Here is an 18412-nt window from a genome sequence, read left to right on the forward strand (position 1 = left end):
TGGAAAATCATACATAGAGTATAACTTATTCTATTTAGGGTCCCATTCTTGTGGTTGAGCATGTTGTGGAGTTACCCTGGTCGTGTATTCAAATACAAGGCTAGCAAAGTTATGTCTGATTAATTCTACTGTCCTTTCTATTTCCCTCCCCACTCCCTTCCCTTTGTTCCCCTTTGTCTAATCCAATGGATTTCTGTTATTCCCTCCCCACTCTCCCTTGTTTTGGGTTAGCATCAACGTATCAGAACATTCAGCCTTTGGTTTTGTGGGATTGGCTTATTTCACGTAGCATGATATTCTCCCGTTCCATCCATTTACCAGCAAATGCCATTATTTCATTCTTCTTTGTGGCTAAGTAATATTCCATAGTGTATATATTCCACATTTTCTTTATCCATTTATCTGTTGAAGGACGCCTAGGTTGTTTCCATAGGTTGGCTATTGTAAGTTGAGCTGCTATGAACATTGGTGTGCTGCTTAACTGTAGTGTGCTGTTTTTATGTCTTTTGGGTATATACTGAGGAATGGGATAACTGGGTCAAATGGTGGTTCCATTCCAAGTTTTTTTATATATTTATTTTTTAGTTGTAAGTGGACACAATACCTTTATTTTATTCTTTTATGTGGTGCTGAGGATTGAACCCAGAGCCTCACGCATGCTAGGTGAGTGCTCTACCTCTGAGCCACCACCTCAGCCCCACCATTCTAAATTTTTTGAGGAATCTCCATACTGCTTTCCAGAGTGGTTGCACCAATTTGCAGCCCCATCAACAATATATGAGAGTACCTTTGTCCCCACATCCTCACCAACATTTATTGTCACTTGTATTCTTTATAATTGGCATTCTGACTAGAGCTGGAATCTCAGTGTAGTTTTAATTTGCATTTCTCTTATTGCTAAAGATACTGAACATTTCTGTTTCTTCTTCTGTTAAGTGTTTGTTCAATTCCTTTGCCCATTTTTTTTTAAAGAGAGATTGAGATTGAGAGAGAGAGAGAGAATTTTAACATTTATTTTTCTTAGTTTTCGGCAGACACAACATCTTTGTATGTGGTGCTGAGGATCGAACCTGGGCCGCACGCATGCCAGGCAAGGGCGCTACCGCTTGAGCCACATCCCCAGCCCCTTTGCCCATTTATTAATTGTGTTATTTATTTTTCTGGTGTTAAGTTTTTTTGTATAATGCTCTATCTAAGGTACAGGTGGTAAAGATTTTCTTCCATTCTGTAGGATCTTTGTTCACATTCTTGATGTTTCCTTTGCTGTGAAGATTTTCAGTTTGATACCATCCCTTTGTTGATTTTGATTTTACTTCTTGTAGGAATTTTATTAAGGAAGTTGGTTCTAAGCCTACATGATGTAGAGTTGAGCCTACTTTTTCTTCTCTCTGGTCTAATGCCTAAAACTTGATTCACTTAGGGTTGCGTTTTGTGCACGGTGAGAAACAGGGGTTCACTTTCATTCTATTACATATGGATTTCCAGTTCTCCCAGCACCATATGTTGAAGAGGCTATCTTTTCTCCAACCTATGTTTATAGCAACTTTGTCTAGGATGAGATAACTGGACTTTTTTTGTGTGTGTCTCTGTCTTCTATTCTATGCCATTGGTCTTCATGTCTGTTTTGGTGCCAATACCATGCTGTTTTTGTTACTATAGCTCTGGAGTATAATTTAAGGACTAGAACCAGACAAGGGACCCAAGCATGACAAGGGCACTCAGGTGTGTATTTTGGTCTACTTAGGCCAAAACGGAAGATGAATTCAAGTTTGATCAGCTTAAGCTGGAAGTCTTAAAAGTTACTGTTTTATCAGACTAATCATTGCACTTCTTTACTCAGTTTTGGAAGTCTTACTATGTTCAAAGATCAGTTTAAAGGAACGGTTAAAACGTGAGCTCACGTGGCATTAGACTCCCTGCATCAGCTTTGTGGCTTTACCACTTCCCCTGTAACACTGTGCCGTTGCATATATCTCTTTAAGTATGTTTCCTCGTCCGTAGGGTGATATTAGAGCTTACCTCCTTTATGGGGTCATTAAGAAGATTCAGTGTGATAATGAACTTAACCCAATGATTTAATAAATGTTGACTACTCAAATTATTAAGAATTAAGGTGTCCTCTGTGCAGAGTCAACCCTCAGTATTTCATGGAGGTGGAACCAGAGATCTTTGAACTGACTCATCCCCATTGTTGTATTGAAGATCTTCCCTTTCTCCCTTCTCCACCTCGCTGCTTGTTCCAGGAGGCAGCCGTGAATGGACATCAATGGGTTCCCTAGCCCTCTGGTTTCCAGTATTCAGCTAAGAAGGGAAGGAAAAGGATCATCAATTTCCCTGGCTCCTTCCCCACAGGGTCTGTAAAGTTTAACCATGCTCATTACAGAGACCACATTTCCTGGGAGGGAGGCCTTTAAATCCAGGCCACCAACACTCCTAGCCTGTCCTCCTCAGGCAGTCAGACTATGCCCTATTAGAAATGGGTCTGGATTCTATGCTTTCACCTGTATTATCAGCCCACACTGCTCATGCCACTGTACCACGTGTTTCTGTCAAACTCTTGGTGTGACTCCTTCTCTATGTGAGGTCTGCACAACTGCTTTAAAAGTGTGTGTGGGGGTGGTGGTGCTGGGATTGTGGCTCAGTGGTAGAGCACTTGTCTGACATGTGTGAGGCACTGGGATTCAATCTCAGTACCACATACAAATAAATACATAAAATAAAAGTCTATCAATAACTAAATTTTTTTTTTTAAGTGGAGGGGAGGAAGAGAAAAGGAGAAATACCAATTCAACCAGGATTTGGAAGCACACCAAATCATACATGAATTCTTTCTCTGCACTGGCATATACCATGGCTGAGATGGTCAAATTTAACTGTTGGTATGACCGGCACAGGCTCAGTGACTTCTTTTCAGTTATTTTATAACTGAACCAGCCTTCTGACTATACTTTCATTTGGGGGAACAAGTTGTCCAGTAGAACTCATAATCTTTCTCATTGTGAATTGTCATTTTTCTCCGAATAGTTATCGACCAGCCCTTGACTGTATCCTTCAGCCCAGTTCTTGAAGACTGAATCAAGTATACAGCCAATCAAGCACACCAGGCTCTTGATAAATATTGCATCAAGGGATAATCAGTTTAAGGGGGAATATATCATATTTGGTTCCTTAATTATGTAAATAGTATGTTGAGCAGCAGTCTCTAAAATTTGCTGATCTAGTATTTTGACCATTATGGACATTTCATTAAAAATGAAATACAATATATGGCCTTCCATAAACTCCATGTTTTCAAGGTTCATCCATGTCGTAGTGTACTATCCGTCAGCCCTTCACATCATGTTTTCAATTCTCCTGCTTGAATATACCCATGATTGGAATTTCTTTGTCATATGATAACTTTTTCCTCCCTCTGGCCTTGGGGATTGACCATGCTACTGCCCTACTACTGAGCTATGCCCCAATCTCCATCCTTTTTTGCAGTATTGGGGATTGCACCCAGGGTGCTACTACACTCAGCTACATTCTGGGGTCACCAGCCACCCGCCCTGCCATCCACTTTTTAAAAAAAATCTGAGACCAGATTAGCTTCAAATGGGATCCTCCTGCCTTAGCCTCCAGGGTAGCTGGGATTACAGGTGTGTGCACCCACACCGAGCCCTATGGTTAATTTTTTAAGGAACTGGCAACCTGTTTTCCAAAATAACTGCACTGCCTTTCTTTCCTACCAGTAATATGAGGATTTTAATCTCTCCACATGCTCACCAAGTTTTTTTTTTTTTTTTTCACTTTAGCTATTTGTAATGGTTTGAATGAGGTGTCTACCCAAAGGTCCTGTGTGGATGTAGCAATATTCAAGAGGTGGATCATGAGAGCCGTAACTTAATGTCCATCGTCACGCGAATGGCTAATAACTATAAGCAGGTGGGACCCAGCTGAAGGACACGGGCCACTGGGGGCATGCCCTGAAAGAGTTCATGTTCCTCTAGGTCCCTTCCCCTTTGATTCCTGGCCAGCCATGAATGGAGCAGTGCTCCTTTGCCAACCCCTTCTGCCATATTTTGCCTTGCCTTGGGGCCACAGCAATGGACTTGGCCTATCATGGACTGAAAACCATGAGCCTGAAATGATCTTTTCTCCTTCCTAAATTGTCAGGTATTTTGATCAGAGCAACACAAAGCTAACATGCAATCTTGGTGAAGGCGATGATTAATAATGCTGAACATCTTTTCATGTGCTTATTGCCATTTGCATACCTTCCATGAAGGACAGTTTCTTTGCACATTTTTTGAATGGTCTATTTTATTGTTGAGTTTTAAGAGTTCTCACTTTTGGATATCAGATTCTTACCAAATAAATGACTTGCAATTACTCTCATTCCAGTTTTGTTGATATCAAATTTATCGTTTTTCTTATTGCTTACACAGTATAAACTCAATATTGAAGAAATTATTGCAAAACCAAGACCATGATTTACTAATATGTTTCCTTAGAATATTAAACCCTATGACCCATTTTGAGTTGTTCTGTATCTGGTGTTGAAGTGGGGGTATAACTTCATTCTTTAGGATGTGGATATCCTGCTTGTCCCAATACCATTTGTTGAAAACACCATTTTTTTTTTTTCCTCCAATGAATTGTCTTGGCACCCTTATTAAAAACCAACTGAGAGATATGACCGTTTACTTCTGTTGGCTATCTGGGTTCCTTGTTTCCATATGAACTTTAGGAGAAGCTTGGCAATTTCTGCAAACAGCTGAGATTCCAACAGGAATTGTGTTGAATCTATAGATCAACTTGGTGAGGACTGTCACCTTGGCAATACTGAGATTTTTACTCCATTACCATGGGGGTATCTTTCCATTATTTAGGACTTTTAAACTTTCTTCCAATGATTGTTTTACATATTTTGGTATTCAAATTTGGTGCATACTTTGTTGAATTTATTCCTAAGCATTTTGTTCTGTTGCTATAATTGGAATTTCTTTCTTGATTTGATTGTTCATCCTTAGTGTGGAGATATTCAATTGATTTTTACATATTGATCTTGTATCCTGCAACCTAGCTAGAACTGTATTTTTGATCAGCAGCCTTACCTAGTGTGCCTTGCTATAATATATTCAGCAGCTCGAGTTATTTGGTAATTCTTTTAATAAACTGAATTTCCTTTTAGTTGGTATTTCAATTCTAACCAAAATTATTTGGAGTACTGCTTTCTACCTAAAACTACTGGCTAAAATTTTGCTCCTCAAGGGCCAAAATAAAACCTTTATTTTCCCCAAATAAAACTGTTTTGTCTCAGTAAACTAACATTTATTCAATTTTGCTCTTCCACAATGGTTGTGAAAAAAATTTTTTTAAAAATTTTTATGTGGTGCTGATGGAAACCCAGTGCCTCATGCATGCTAGGTGTGCACTCTACCACTGAGCCACATCCCCAGCCCCTGGTAATCAAATGAGCCACATCCCCAGTCCCTGGTAATCAAATTTATACTTTATGCAGTAACTAAAGTGGGAAGCCACAATCCTATCACCTTCTTAGCCCAGCCTTCTGCTTTTGTACTCCAAGTACTATTCAAATACTGTAAACAATCAATATTCGTTCATTCTTAAAGGTCAGGAGTAGCAGCTGCAAGGTGTTTTTTTTCTTCCTGATGGAACGGTATTGAGAGTAGGAAGCATATGTTTAATGTTAACGTACAAAATACTGTATGGAAATCCTCTTAAATTAACACATCACTCCTGTATCATCACTGGCTGCTCATTTCATTCACTGGATTAAATGAATTTTCAGATGATTTTTGGGTGCTTCCCTGATATAACTGAGGTATCTTTTATTTGAGTATTAAGCATATATTATTTTCTTTGCGACCTACAGACAAGCCTAAAACCCTAAACTTCTGGGGGAAAAGTTCTCTATCAAAAAAAAAAACAAAAACCCAAAATGTTTCACAATGAATTGGAGAGAAAGATGCAAAAATCAATTTAAAACACTTAACAGAGACTTGACATTTATTGTGCAATTTTATCCCCAACAGAACATGTGGCATTCTAGAGGTATATGAGGTAATAAAATCAATACTCCAATTAGAACACCTGAAATAATTGGCTCTAGTAACAAATGTCTCTTATAATTAAAAATATTGAATGTTTAAAAAACTCTTATAACATTTTAAGTTCCTAAAAGAAATGTGCCTAACACTTAAAAAACAACTTACTCTTCTATATAAATTGTTCACAAAATTTTTTCTTTTCTATTCTATATTACACTATGCATTTGTAGTTTTATTAACATTTCCCTAATGGGTATTAACTCTACACAGTACAATCAAATAGAAATTATTCATAGAGAATCCACAAGACTCCAACAATAAAAATATTAGGATCAATGGATTTGTCACAGTTTTTCCACAAGTATTCATCATAGAAAATAGAGTAAAGGCAAGTTGGCCCCAATGTTAGGCTGCTACATGAAATTCTAGAGAGAGGCATAAAGGCAATGCTTAAACTGGGCAGGGTCAGGCTGGACCAGTGACCTTGAAAGCTTTGTGACCTACCTCTGGCATGCCCTGTTCCTAAGCTCGACCAGGCCCCTCATGACCTTGGCATGCTTGAACTTAAAAACACAGCCGAATTGATGTTAAAGCCAAAACTACAGGAAAAGATCAACTTATTGTATTTGCCTACAAAATCTTCACAGCCATTTTCACAATGACATTGTAAATTAAAACACTCTTCCACACCTGACTTAACTCTAAGGCTACAAATACAACAAATGTAAAGACAATGGAACATTGGCCGATGCCCAGTGCCACTTCTAGGAGCCCCCAAAGACTGTCATTTCACCAAATTAGATTTTTTCCCCTTTTTATATCCCTATATTTTAATACTAGGACTATAAGACAAATGTGAAAGAACTAGCAGTTTTAATCTACTCACTTCTTTTAAATTAAAACTTTTCTGGTCTTCACAGATTGTTAGGTCAAGTTTTATGCAGGAACCTGGGTAGTTTTCAGAGGATACGTGTTTTGTATGCTCTTATTTAAGTACAAACAAATATCAACTTTTCCTTGCTGGCTTAAAAAAAAAAAAAAAAAAATCCACCTAGAAGTGTAGATAAGTTTTGAGAACTGAGCTTTGACTACCAGGGAAAACTGAACTGGTCATCCCACTTACTGAACCTACAATGATCTTGATGGATCACTCGGGGCAGTTTCCTTATCCACACACAGTGATAATATGAACGGCCTCAGGGGGTAGCTGTGATTGTATGAAAGAATGCATTACAGTGCTTATCAAAACAACTGGCAAACCAGAACACAATAGTTGCATTTCTTAGTTAGCTGTAGTTAACTATTGTAGTCATAGTGTTTTTGAATGGGCCCGAAGCTTTTCCAACATGGCCAAGACACATCTGGCCACTTGTACTAGTGCAATTATTCTGAGAATGAACAGATTTTGAATGGGTTCTACTAGCACATGCACTTTCACTGCAATCTGGGGACTAGTGATTCAATGAAAACAAAGCCTTGTATTAACCAGCTATGGGTGATTATGAGAAAAGCTTAATCTAGTCACTGTTACTGCAGGGATTTAGTAATTTAATGCTTTCAACAATCAAACTGACCATGGTGGTCATTAGATGAGAGAAGTCCAACCCTTGCAATGTTTCCCACTATTTGATATACTGGTGAAGGGTAATAGTCATCTCTAATGTGTTAACATGTTAGCTAAAGTTTTAACATTTACGTTTAGAAGGTAAGTACTTAATGAGGTTTTTTTTCAGAGGGGGGGTTTCTTGATGTTGTCTGATGTCAATTCACACTTCTGATAAAAAAAAAAAGAAAATGAAAAATCCAATGCCACTGCCTAACAATGCAAGCAACTTTGCCATAGTCTGGGTGACATTTCCCTCCATTATTTCAAGTGAAGCAGTTATTTTTATCCAGTACTTAAATGACTGAAAGAAGCCATCACTATGTTTACAAAAATACATAATGATACATACTGTTGTTTAGACACATTTACATTAGAGTTCTGACTTGAGCATTCTATTTGACATGTTTTGCCAAGCAGCTTTGGCACATGTCACTACATTAAACTTACACCAGCAAGATTTGCACCATATGTGCAAAATCATTTTCTATTACATTTCTACAAATCTGTATATAAGAGCTGTCAAAAATTAACACAGATCTGTACTATGAAATGACATAGCACTGAATGAGCGAAGTTATACATTTAAATGTGTTATCTAAGAATGAAACTTTAAAAAATTGAAATCTAATAAACTGAGGAGGTAGTCAATGGGTATTAGGTTTAAATCTAGAGCACATATTGAATGACAGAATCCAAATGAGAGTGCAATGTGTGTTTGTGTTTCTAAACATTGTATACTTCATCTTTATATAATGCTCTATCCATTTTTTGAGAGCAACAGAAGGGAAGCACAAGTCATTAAAAGCAGCAGATTCTAAAGTTTGGGTTCTTGTCTAGATTTTGCATAAATATCAGGTGTTACAAGAAAGTTACTGGATTTAAAACATTTTATCAACATCAGTTACCATCACTTGATGCCACACAGAGTAGCTGGGTAAATTAAAGATTATAACAACATACATATGTATCTCCTGATAGTCCTGATGACACTCTTGTAAAATGTGTTTTATTACTTATGAAGAGGTAAACAATGATCCAAAATATACACTCACCCACTTCACTTTTACTGATGCTGTGGTGGAACAAGGAATACCAAGCAAGGAAGGGCTGCCCAGGTTTAAGGACTGGAGAAAACACTTTCAAGTAAATTGAAATGTTTCCAGTTTTTCTCAAAAGCACTTAACACTTGGGTGAAGCAACCATGAGATTTCTGAACAATGCACCATCAGAAAGTGTGAGAAATGTGACTTGGTTCAATGGCTTGCAGAATATTACTCCCCTCCCCAGGTTCCTGATCTAAGTTACTGACAGATCTTTCCAGGGTTATCCTTAACCTGGCTGGAACCATGCTGGGGCTTCAGTTTACTTTGAGAAGCAAAAATATGGAAAACACAAGAAATGCCGAGACACTGTCACTTTTGGTAGGTATGGACTCTTCTGATAGCTTGTACCCTGGACCCACCTAGCCATTGATAAAATTGCCACATTTGGTCTTTGCAGTCAGATTAGCCCTGGGACCACCTTTCACCAATGAAATGGAACACATCTGCATTCCTAGAGTTTTAACAATTACACCAATGCTGAAATGATTCAAGGAGAAAAGTCGACAAAAGAACAATGTGTCCGACTACCAAAGACGTGGCAAATCTATCAAGAAAACAAGCCACATCTCCAAATCTCTAGATCATGGGAAAGCTTAACAGCAATAATGGGATGTCATTTTTAGTGGTGAGTTAAACTGCCAGAGGCTGCTGACCCTTACCAAAAAATACATCCTTTGTTAAGATCCGATTTAACAATGAGGTGACCATGTAGGAATCTTTAACATACAAAGGTAACACACTACCCTACAGGTGAAGCTCAAACGGCAGCACAGATACGTGCTGTGCTAAGGAGAGGGGCCAGATTATCTGAACTGATGTTGTACCTGGGTCAGGCGGTAAACTAAAGAAGTGGGATGCACAAGACTTACTGTTGAGGACGATGGAACACAAGACTCGAGGCTGGGGATCACAGGTCTTGGCACCAAGAGAAGCATGAGATCTGGCTATGGGATGCTGAGTAAGTTATCCCTGTGGGCCTTAACTTCCTTACGTGCAAGATAGCCAATCTGTGTTTGAACAGTCTAGAATTTGTAGCATATTAAAAGACAGCTGATAATTCACCTGGAAGAGGGTACAGGGGAGGGAAGAGAGCAGGTATGCCTCTGGAACAAAGGTGGTGTGGCAAGCCTAGCACAGAAGCTGTCTTGGTGATGAAAAAAAACTCCAGCCACTCTGTGGGTTCTTTCCCTGCTCAAGTGACAAGCAGGCTGCATGAGATTGCACACCACCCTCAGGAAAGAACAGCACAATGCAGGGCTATGCACAGATGAAAAGAAATGTGCAGAACCCTCAAATTCACAGATAAATAGTAAGAGAAGTTTTTCTTAAAAGCTGTGGTCAAGTAAAGATGGAAAAACAGATGAGGCTATGGTGGTGTTTTTCTTCTGCACAAGGTTTCATGTCATCAAAGAAATCTCATAAGACACTGACTTTCTGGACCTCTAAAAACACAAGAAGTATCCTTGCATCCTTGAATAGCCAAAGATATTGGTCTCACAGTTGCCATAAGAGACACTGAATTTGCTTACATAATTTTACTTCCAACCTTGAGCTAATTCACCCAAAAGGATCTCCCTAAATCGTCCAACAAATCTGAGAAATGACCATCTCCATAAACAAACTTTTTAAGAAAGATTAGTTTTTAGGATTTCACATACACTGGATACTAATTATTGAATGCAAAGAATTTGCGATTTTACTTTAACAAAATATAGCATGCTCATGAATTAAAAATTTTCATCCAATTTTCAAAACCTGTGTTCACAGATGACATTAACAGCCTGCGATAAATGCTGCCCATTTAGTTCTTTGTTCAACAAAGAATGTACTAATCTGAACCTGTTTGCTAAAGGAATTTTCTCCTCACCTCCAAAGCTGAACAACTAACCTTCTGGAAATGATTCTAGCACCTCTGTAGCATTTGTTGATAGGAAAGGTTCCAAAGACATCACTAATTTCACATATGAAGCTCAATAAATTAAAGAGAAGTTGAGTTGGAGTGGAACAGTGTTAACAGAGCCAGAGTCTGGAATGCAGGGGAATCCTGGGGCAAAGGCGGCACACAGATCGCATGAGACATTTTCATCAAGACAATGGGAAACAGATAAAACCTAAAGATCAACACAGCACAGAAAACCTCTCAAATTTTGAAGAAATTATGAACAAGCCCATTGCATAGTTATCAGAATGGCCTTGAGGCAGGTGTGTTCTCAGTGCCTGAACATCTGATCAGTGCAGCAAATACCATAGGTTGCACCATGAGCTTGGTCTCAGTGCACCAAACTAATTGATGGAATTATCACTGTTCAACCCGCTACTTTGGCATTGTGTTGACAAAGCCTGACTTAATGCTATGGAACCTATGCATCTATGAACCAAGATATCAAACATTCGAAAATGATTTTGAATCTTTGGATGTTTCTTGATTGGCTTAATGAAAAATGACTACTATTTGTAAACTCCAGAGATCACACAGTGCCCTTTTGATCAACACAGTGGAAGTTTTCTTTATAAAACAACAAAAAAGTAGTTAACTTCCAATTAACCACTGTCTATACCAATGGCCTCTGTTCTCTGGCTTCTTATTAATAGACTTTTTGTTACGTACAGACAGCATGTGATATCTTTGCTGAGAACTCAGAATTCAAGTATTTGGAAAACATGGACAATTTACTTGAATTAAAATAAGAGAAAACTTTTTCTTTGTCCCTCACAATAACTCCCATGTCTTGCCTTCTCTCATGGGCAAACACTAACTCACCATTCCTTGAAGCTACTTCTGCTCAAGAAGCAGAGCTTACCTGAAGATGTCGGACAGGTGAGTAGAAGCTCACCTATTTTTCTACCCTCACTGTCTAGCCAGTAATCACTTAAAATCAACTACAATTTCTTTCTTTTTTATATTACTAAAGTCTGTTGTAGGTGCCATATAACTTCCCAAACAACCCTAAAATGGATTTCTATTTGGGAACTGTGGTCAAGGGAGTTTTAAGGTTGAGAATGTGTGAAGTATGACTGAACAACATGCTTTGGACTCTCAGGTGATGGTAAATGGACATTCACAATTGGAGCTCTTGAAAGGACCAGCTGCTACAGCGGGAAGATTCTGTCCACTAATCCCCAGATCCATCCTGTGAACTTTTATTGAAGACTTCATCCTGTGAAGCCTGGTGATCGATTCCTTCATAAAATGAGCCACCGTTGTGCAGGAAAGTTCCCACTGCCCGCCCCTGCCGGGCATGACCCACAGCGTCGCTGAACACTTTGTTTATCTGCTCCTCGGAGGGCATCCACCAATCGGGGTTGGAGGTGCAGTGCATCCTAATGAATTCTGCGGGAATATACACAACAGTAAAGAGAGAGAGAAAAAAAACAATAGCTGGTTTTGACAGATGACAACAGGACAGGCTGCTCAAACATTAACAGAAGCTCCATCAGAAAAGCTGTATGGGAGATCCAATGCAGTGCCATGATGAGGTCACTTATTACACCCAACTTATTCCAAACCAATTTTCTTCTCATATGTACACGTAAAAATCCCCTAAGGGAGAGGTCATCTTGCTAAGGAACATCTGCTGTTGAAAACAAAGGTAAATTTGATCAGTAAGACATTGTGTGCACCATGCCTGGTGCAGGTTAGTAACGGAGCACACTGATATTTTGAGAAAGTTAAATCAAGAAGCACAGCAAATATCATTAGCATGGTATTCTTTAACCAGCTAAGAGTTTAAAGACTGAGCACAATAAAATGGCAGGGTCTTAATGAGAGGGAGGGTACTAATTCAGAGAAGGTTTCTTCATTCTTAAAATGCTGCAAGATGGGCTACACTTCCTTCTCAAATTGAAATATCTACATATTTACTAGCATAATATATGATCTCAACTAAATATTTAATGTTACCAGAATATAATCAGCATGCTTGGAGAAGGGATAGCTCAGCTGCCTTTGGCATGATCACCATTTCTTGCCCATGGATTTTACACTTAAGGGCTGGATAAAAGCTGTGGGTTATGCCCCATGTGAGAAATGTACTAGAGACTGTGGACTCTGGCTAGGCAGCCTGGTCAGCATCAGTGTGACCATGGACCAGCAGTGTTCTTCAGGCAATGGCATTGGTTCTCTGGGATGTCTTTTCATCCCTCTGTTTCTCTGACTTGCTATTAACATAAGATGTGAACCAAGTTTCTAGAAAGGGATACAGTTGTGACACCCCTCATCTTGGCTCCTTTATAAGCCTAAGGGCAACTTTGTTGAATATATATAAAGAGTGCACCCAGTAGAGCCCCCAAGCTCAATACTGCCTGTTGGTGAATAACTCCATCACTTTTGATGATATTGGGGAATAAGGGAAACTATGGCTAGTTTGCTAAATGAACCCTAGTAAGTTCTATCACCTAGTCAGTCTAAGTAAAATTTTCAGATTGGCCAATGAGAGGTAGGCTCTGGAGTATACCCAGTTAATACTGGTATTTTTCTCAGATGGTTTCCTGAGGCATAGGCCACTTACATGAGGATCAACAAGATCACCTAGGGTGATCATGGCCAGGAGCCATGCATGCTGAATGAGAAATCTCTGGCGTGGGCTAAGAATCTTAATTGCTAATAAATACCATGTATTCAGCCTAGCCACCTATGGTTGCAGAAACCAAGTGCTTACGGTAAGGTGGCACTCAGCAGGGAACATAGGGATATTCTTTCCAATAAACAAAGACTTTATCAGTGGTAACTTAAAAAAAAAAAAAAACTATAATTTCTTCATCAGGAAAATTTTTGATCCCTATCCAGATTAAACCAGTATTAAGACTTTATAGTCAATAAAACTGCTATTGAACTATACAGGTTAATATTTGAGTGTTCTAATGTGGATTTTTCAGATGTGCCAGTGTTCAGTTGGCACTATTATGTTTCTACTTGTCTACATGTTTATTTGTATCTTTCAAATCAACTGTATACCTCCTGATTCCTCCTCCTCACATCTGCCTGCTTTCAATAGTGCAGATCAGCTGCAAAATGATCACCAGTTAATACAAATGAAATGGTAGTATTATCTGAATACTTAGTATTTTTTTTTCTTTTTTTGTGATACTAGGAATTGAACCCAGGGGTACTCTACCATTGAGCTACATTCTCTGCTCTTCTTATTTTTAAAACTTTGAGACAGGTCTAAGTTGCCCAGACTGGTCTTGAACTTGCCATCCTCCTGCCTCAGCCTCCAGAGTCACTGAGCCCAGCTCTAAGCAGCATTTTTAATACAGAAACTTTAAACCAAAACAAAGTTTTACTGGGTAAGATATCCTGCAGGCACTAAGGAAAATTAATTCTAAACAAACTTAAGGAGTTGGGTTGAGTATTCTTGAGAAGAAAGTTAGGGGAGGGGTGGCAGGCTAGAAGTGGAAACAAAGTTCTATTTTACCAAATTAAAAAAAATATATTCCACATCTTCCTTTCTTTTGTGCATTTCCCTATGCTCCCATTTTGCCAGAAATGGCCTCCTCTGGCAGCAAAAAGAAATCTGAATTTAAAGCGTGAAACATGAGGTGCTATGCAATGCTTATGTACCATTAAGTGAGAACAACGAGGCTAAAGCAAACGATTTTTTACAGAGCTTCTCACTACCAGGTAGATGGGCCACATGAAGCCTATACGTTTCTCAGTGGAAAGAAATCAAAATACAGTAAGGCTGAACACTTGTACGGGGCAGCCACAGCCAATGCGGTGAAATGGGATCACGGATGGTGGACACTGAGCGGAAGGATGCAGTACCTCGGAGGCATGTGACTTTAACTGGATCCAGAGGGCGTCTTTCGGGACCTGTCTCTCCTGACTGCACTGACCTTTTCCTTTTCCCAAGGCCGCATGAGTACTTAAGCTCATCGGTTGTGAAAACAAATCTGATGAGGTAGCGAAGGAGCCGTCTCCCATCTTTCTTTGAAGAATTTACAGCCTCGTCCCACTGTTTGCTCGTTATGTAGACGGGATAGTTGTTCAACAGCTGCTTGCTTCCCTGGAAAAGCAAAATATTTTCTCATTACCTACTGAGCCAGCCAGCCAGAAGCCAAAGTGATCTCCATTTCAAAGGCAAACCTGCTTTTTAACCAAGTGGCTATGCTGACAATGAACCGATACTGAAGAGCACAAGTAATTGCTCACACTCAGAACGGGCACTTTTCAAATTACATTTGCATTTTCTATAACAAGAGCCAATGAGGTATAATGAACACCTTTGAAAGAGGAGCTATTTATAACTCGAATTTTAACAGGTAGGTTAAAATGTGTCAAGATCCAATGACAGGAAACACTATTTAAATATAACCTGTAACTTTCCTTTTCAATCTATTAAAATATGCAAAAAATGACTTTGAAGAGTGTGATCAAACAGGTCCCTTCATCCTCTGGTTGGCAGTTAAGTACTTTTAGAAATGGTGCTGGTGGTCTATTTTAATCAGATATTACCCGTGTTTAAAGCACCTAACACCTGATAGCCATTGTGTTACAGTGGAAACAACATTAAAAAAAGTGATTTTTAAAAAAGGGGAATTGTGGAAACTAGAAAAAAAAATCATTAACAATAATGCAAAACAGGTTTCCTCAAATTATAGCTTCTACAAATGCCACTATGTCAACTCAAAATTTTTCTTACTTTTCACCTTCATAATTTATGTCTGCTATAAAATTCCCAGGCTAAATAGCTGCAGTGGGACTAATTATGGGAATTTCTGTAACATTTATAAGCCATGTTTAGTCAATTGCACCTACACAACCATTACTTTAGTTCTGGCTGTCCATAAAATTCTACAGTCCAGGACAAATTAATTAACCCATGATCTCAGTTTTAATGTACTCTTTCCCCAGTAATTAAGGTGTACAAAATAAAGAAGGGAAAACTCATTCAGTTTTACAACTCTGCAAATTTACTACAGGTTATAAATTTGGCACCGTTTGGGTCTGACAAGGTTTTATTTCAAAAAGTGCTCTGCTTAGTTAAGCATTGAGAAAGGTAAGTGGTAGAGAAGCCAACAGAAAAAGGCAGCCAGAGCTGGCTAGGAAACTGTCAGTAAACTGTGCACATGGAAACTCATCACTTCAGTTTTTCCAGAAAGCTATATAGTGTGACTTGATTTCCCTTCTTAAGGGAAGCAGTTGAGGCTGCAGTTTGTGCTATGGATTTAGAGACAAGCTGGATTTAAGATGATTCTTGTTTTTTTTTTTTTTTTGTCTTAAATTAATGTGAGCAAAGTACTCAACCTTGTTGGAACAAAAGTTTCTCCATCTGTAAAATACAATAAACTGTATTATAATGTGTTTAAGAAGTGAGCATTTGGGAGCATATACCAATCCTTGGTTCTGTGTACAATGAGGGGGACATACATAGTGTGTAAGAGGTGACTGATCAGAAGACAGGCAGAAACTAACGTTTTACAGCTTGGGAAATGGGAAGTGAGATATAAGTAATCTGGAGCAGTGCAGTTACAGAAGAGGGAATGAGATGTAGAATCAAGAGCACCAGGCAACCAATCCAGTGACTAGGTTATGGGAGATGGAGGTAAGATGATTCCTAAGTAAAAAGGTGGTATCTTGCACAGATAACAGAATTATGGCTGGGAGAAGAGAGCAAACAGGGAAAAAAATCTCACTGCTTCTCATGCACTGAGAGGGAAGGGCTTATCAGGGCTCTGTCCAGTTGACCCCCTCAGCCCTCAGGGCAGCCAGGATCAGGGATGAGTGAAATCCAGGCTGGCTGGCCAGAATCATTCCTGGTGTCAAAAGCATCTTTGTGGAAAAACTTTATTAATAACTGTCACCATTTATTGAGCAACTGATGACCAGCCTGAGGTGCTTGCCCCAAGCCCTAGGCATGCTGGCCTCCTTTCTCCTCCCCTGCAGCAGTGTCAGTCCAACTGCAAAGCTGGACTCTGGGCTCACCCTTGGGCAGGTGACTAACTTCTCCAAACTCAGCTCCTTTCTGTCAGAATAGGGATACTACTCCAAGCTTGCTGGTGTATATAGTGAGGCTTCCACCAATGTCCTACCAGATGAAGAGCTCTTGAGAATCAGGATTTTTATCATTTTACACAATATCCTACCCCCAGGGTGGAGAACAGCATCTGTCACACAGTAGGTATAATAAACATGTCCCACGACTGATGTAGTACAATGCTTACTACTGTGGCTGGCACAAGGTGGACAGCAAGGGCAGCTACAGGAAAGAGTGCCTACCTTTTTTTAACCACTGTGGCACTGAGACACTTGAAAAGAGCTGATGAACATAAATTCGCAAAGTTAAAAGAACTTTAAGGAGAGCAACAGATACAAGGGTCTATTAATTTAAAATGTTCCTGTACTTAAGATCTCTGCAAATATACTTGTCCATTTTGGAAAAGGAGACTGTTTATTTAACACTATATTAAAAAATGTTTTCCCTCAGGTGTGTGGAGCTCACCTGCAAGGTAGGATTATGGCTATTTTACCAAGGTCCCAGGATGCAAAGGGGTGGGTTCTTGAATTTGGGGACATGATGCCATGCTGTACCCCTAAAGTCAGTCTATTTCAAGATGGGAAGCTGTGGTTTGGAAGCTGGCAACCCAAGAAAGCTACTTTCTCAAATCCTTTTAAAAATCCACTTATAGAAGAGCTCAGAACTCTTCCAAAATGCAGAAGCTCTACATAAAATATTGTCTCATAAAATGTAGAAATACCATTTAGAGGTAATTTTCATCAAGAAAAAGGAAAAGAGAGAATACGTAATTTACAGCCCAAAACACAACTCAGAATGCCCTGTGGGTTATGGATGAGAGTTATAATCCTGTTGTGGCATAGTTAATAGAAATAAAATGTGACAAATAATAAAAATGAGAAAATGCTCATGTGCTTGAAATGACAATAAAAATAGGATAGTAATAATGATGATGATGGGTAATAAAAGCTTAAATAGTCCTATCCAACGGAAATGCAGTTATTTTTTCCTCTGTTTTTTACATTTTTATGGAATTCTGATTCTCTAGCCTCTTCAATTAGCCACCAACAGGTTATAAACGCTGACCTGTTGTTGAGTCACTTTGATAAAACTAAGATAAATAACCCTAAATTAAAGTCTTTGCAGGCTCATAGCCAAACAGAAGACACAGGTGTACATTAAGTAAGGTATGGAGTTCTGCATTAGACCTGTGAACAATGTGCTACGTGAGCATAAAACAGGAAGGGCAGTCGGGGAGAGCTTCCTCAAAGAAGTGGCTTTTCATCTCTGTTTACATTTATATGACAAAAGTGTCAAGTACGAAATGTAGACTTTATTATTAGTCTGAGTAATGAAAGGATTTTAAGCAAGTAACATTTAGTTTGGATCTGTAATTTACAAGATAGAGATGAAAAATCTATTCTAATACTCCAGGTGTAAAGTGCTAAGTGCAGCCCAGAGAGAAGATAGGCAATTCACATGGCTGTAGAATCAGCGTATGCCAGGAGGAAGGAGGGGACAGCCAGGGACATTGTCAGAAACTCCTACCTGGTTTGGTGGGACTGTTACTGAAGAGAAAACATGAGCATGTGTGTTCAGAGTGAGGGTGATGAGGCTCAGGGGTGTGTGGGCACCCCAAGTGGTGCAGTAGACAGTGGCATAAGGTTGAGCTGTGGGGACTGGGGCTCTCCATAT

The 18412-nt window shown here is 39.1% G+C and overlaps 1 protein-coding gene across 1 annotated transcript in view; it reads right to left on the reverse strand.

Moving 5' to 3' along the window:
- Positions 1-11676: 11676 nt before the first annotated feature.
- Positions 11677-18412, reverse strand: part of Bend4 (BEN domain containing 4) — a 28348-nt gene continuing 21612 nt past the window's right edge. The window contains 2 exon segments of the mRNA XM_015481801.2: positions 11677-12093; positions 14527-14767. Coding sequence (XP_015337287.1) covers positions 11876-12093; positions 14527-14767 — 459 coding nt within the window. The 3' untranslated portion in view covers positions 11677-11875.

This window comes from Marmota marmota, unplaced genomic scaffold, assembly GCF_001458135.2.
Source record: "Marmota marmota marmota unplaced genomic scaffold, marMar, whole genome shotgun sequence".
Classification (NCBI taxonomy): domain Eukaryota; kingdom Metazoa; phylum Chordata; class Mammalia; order Rodentia; family Sciuridae; genus Marmota; species Marmota marmota.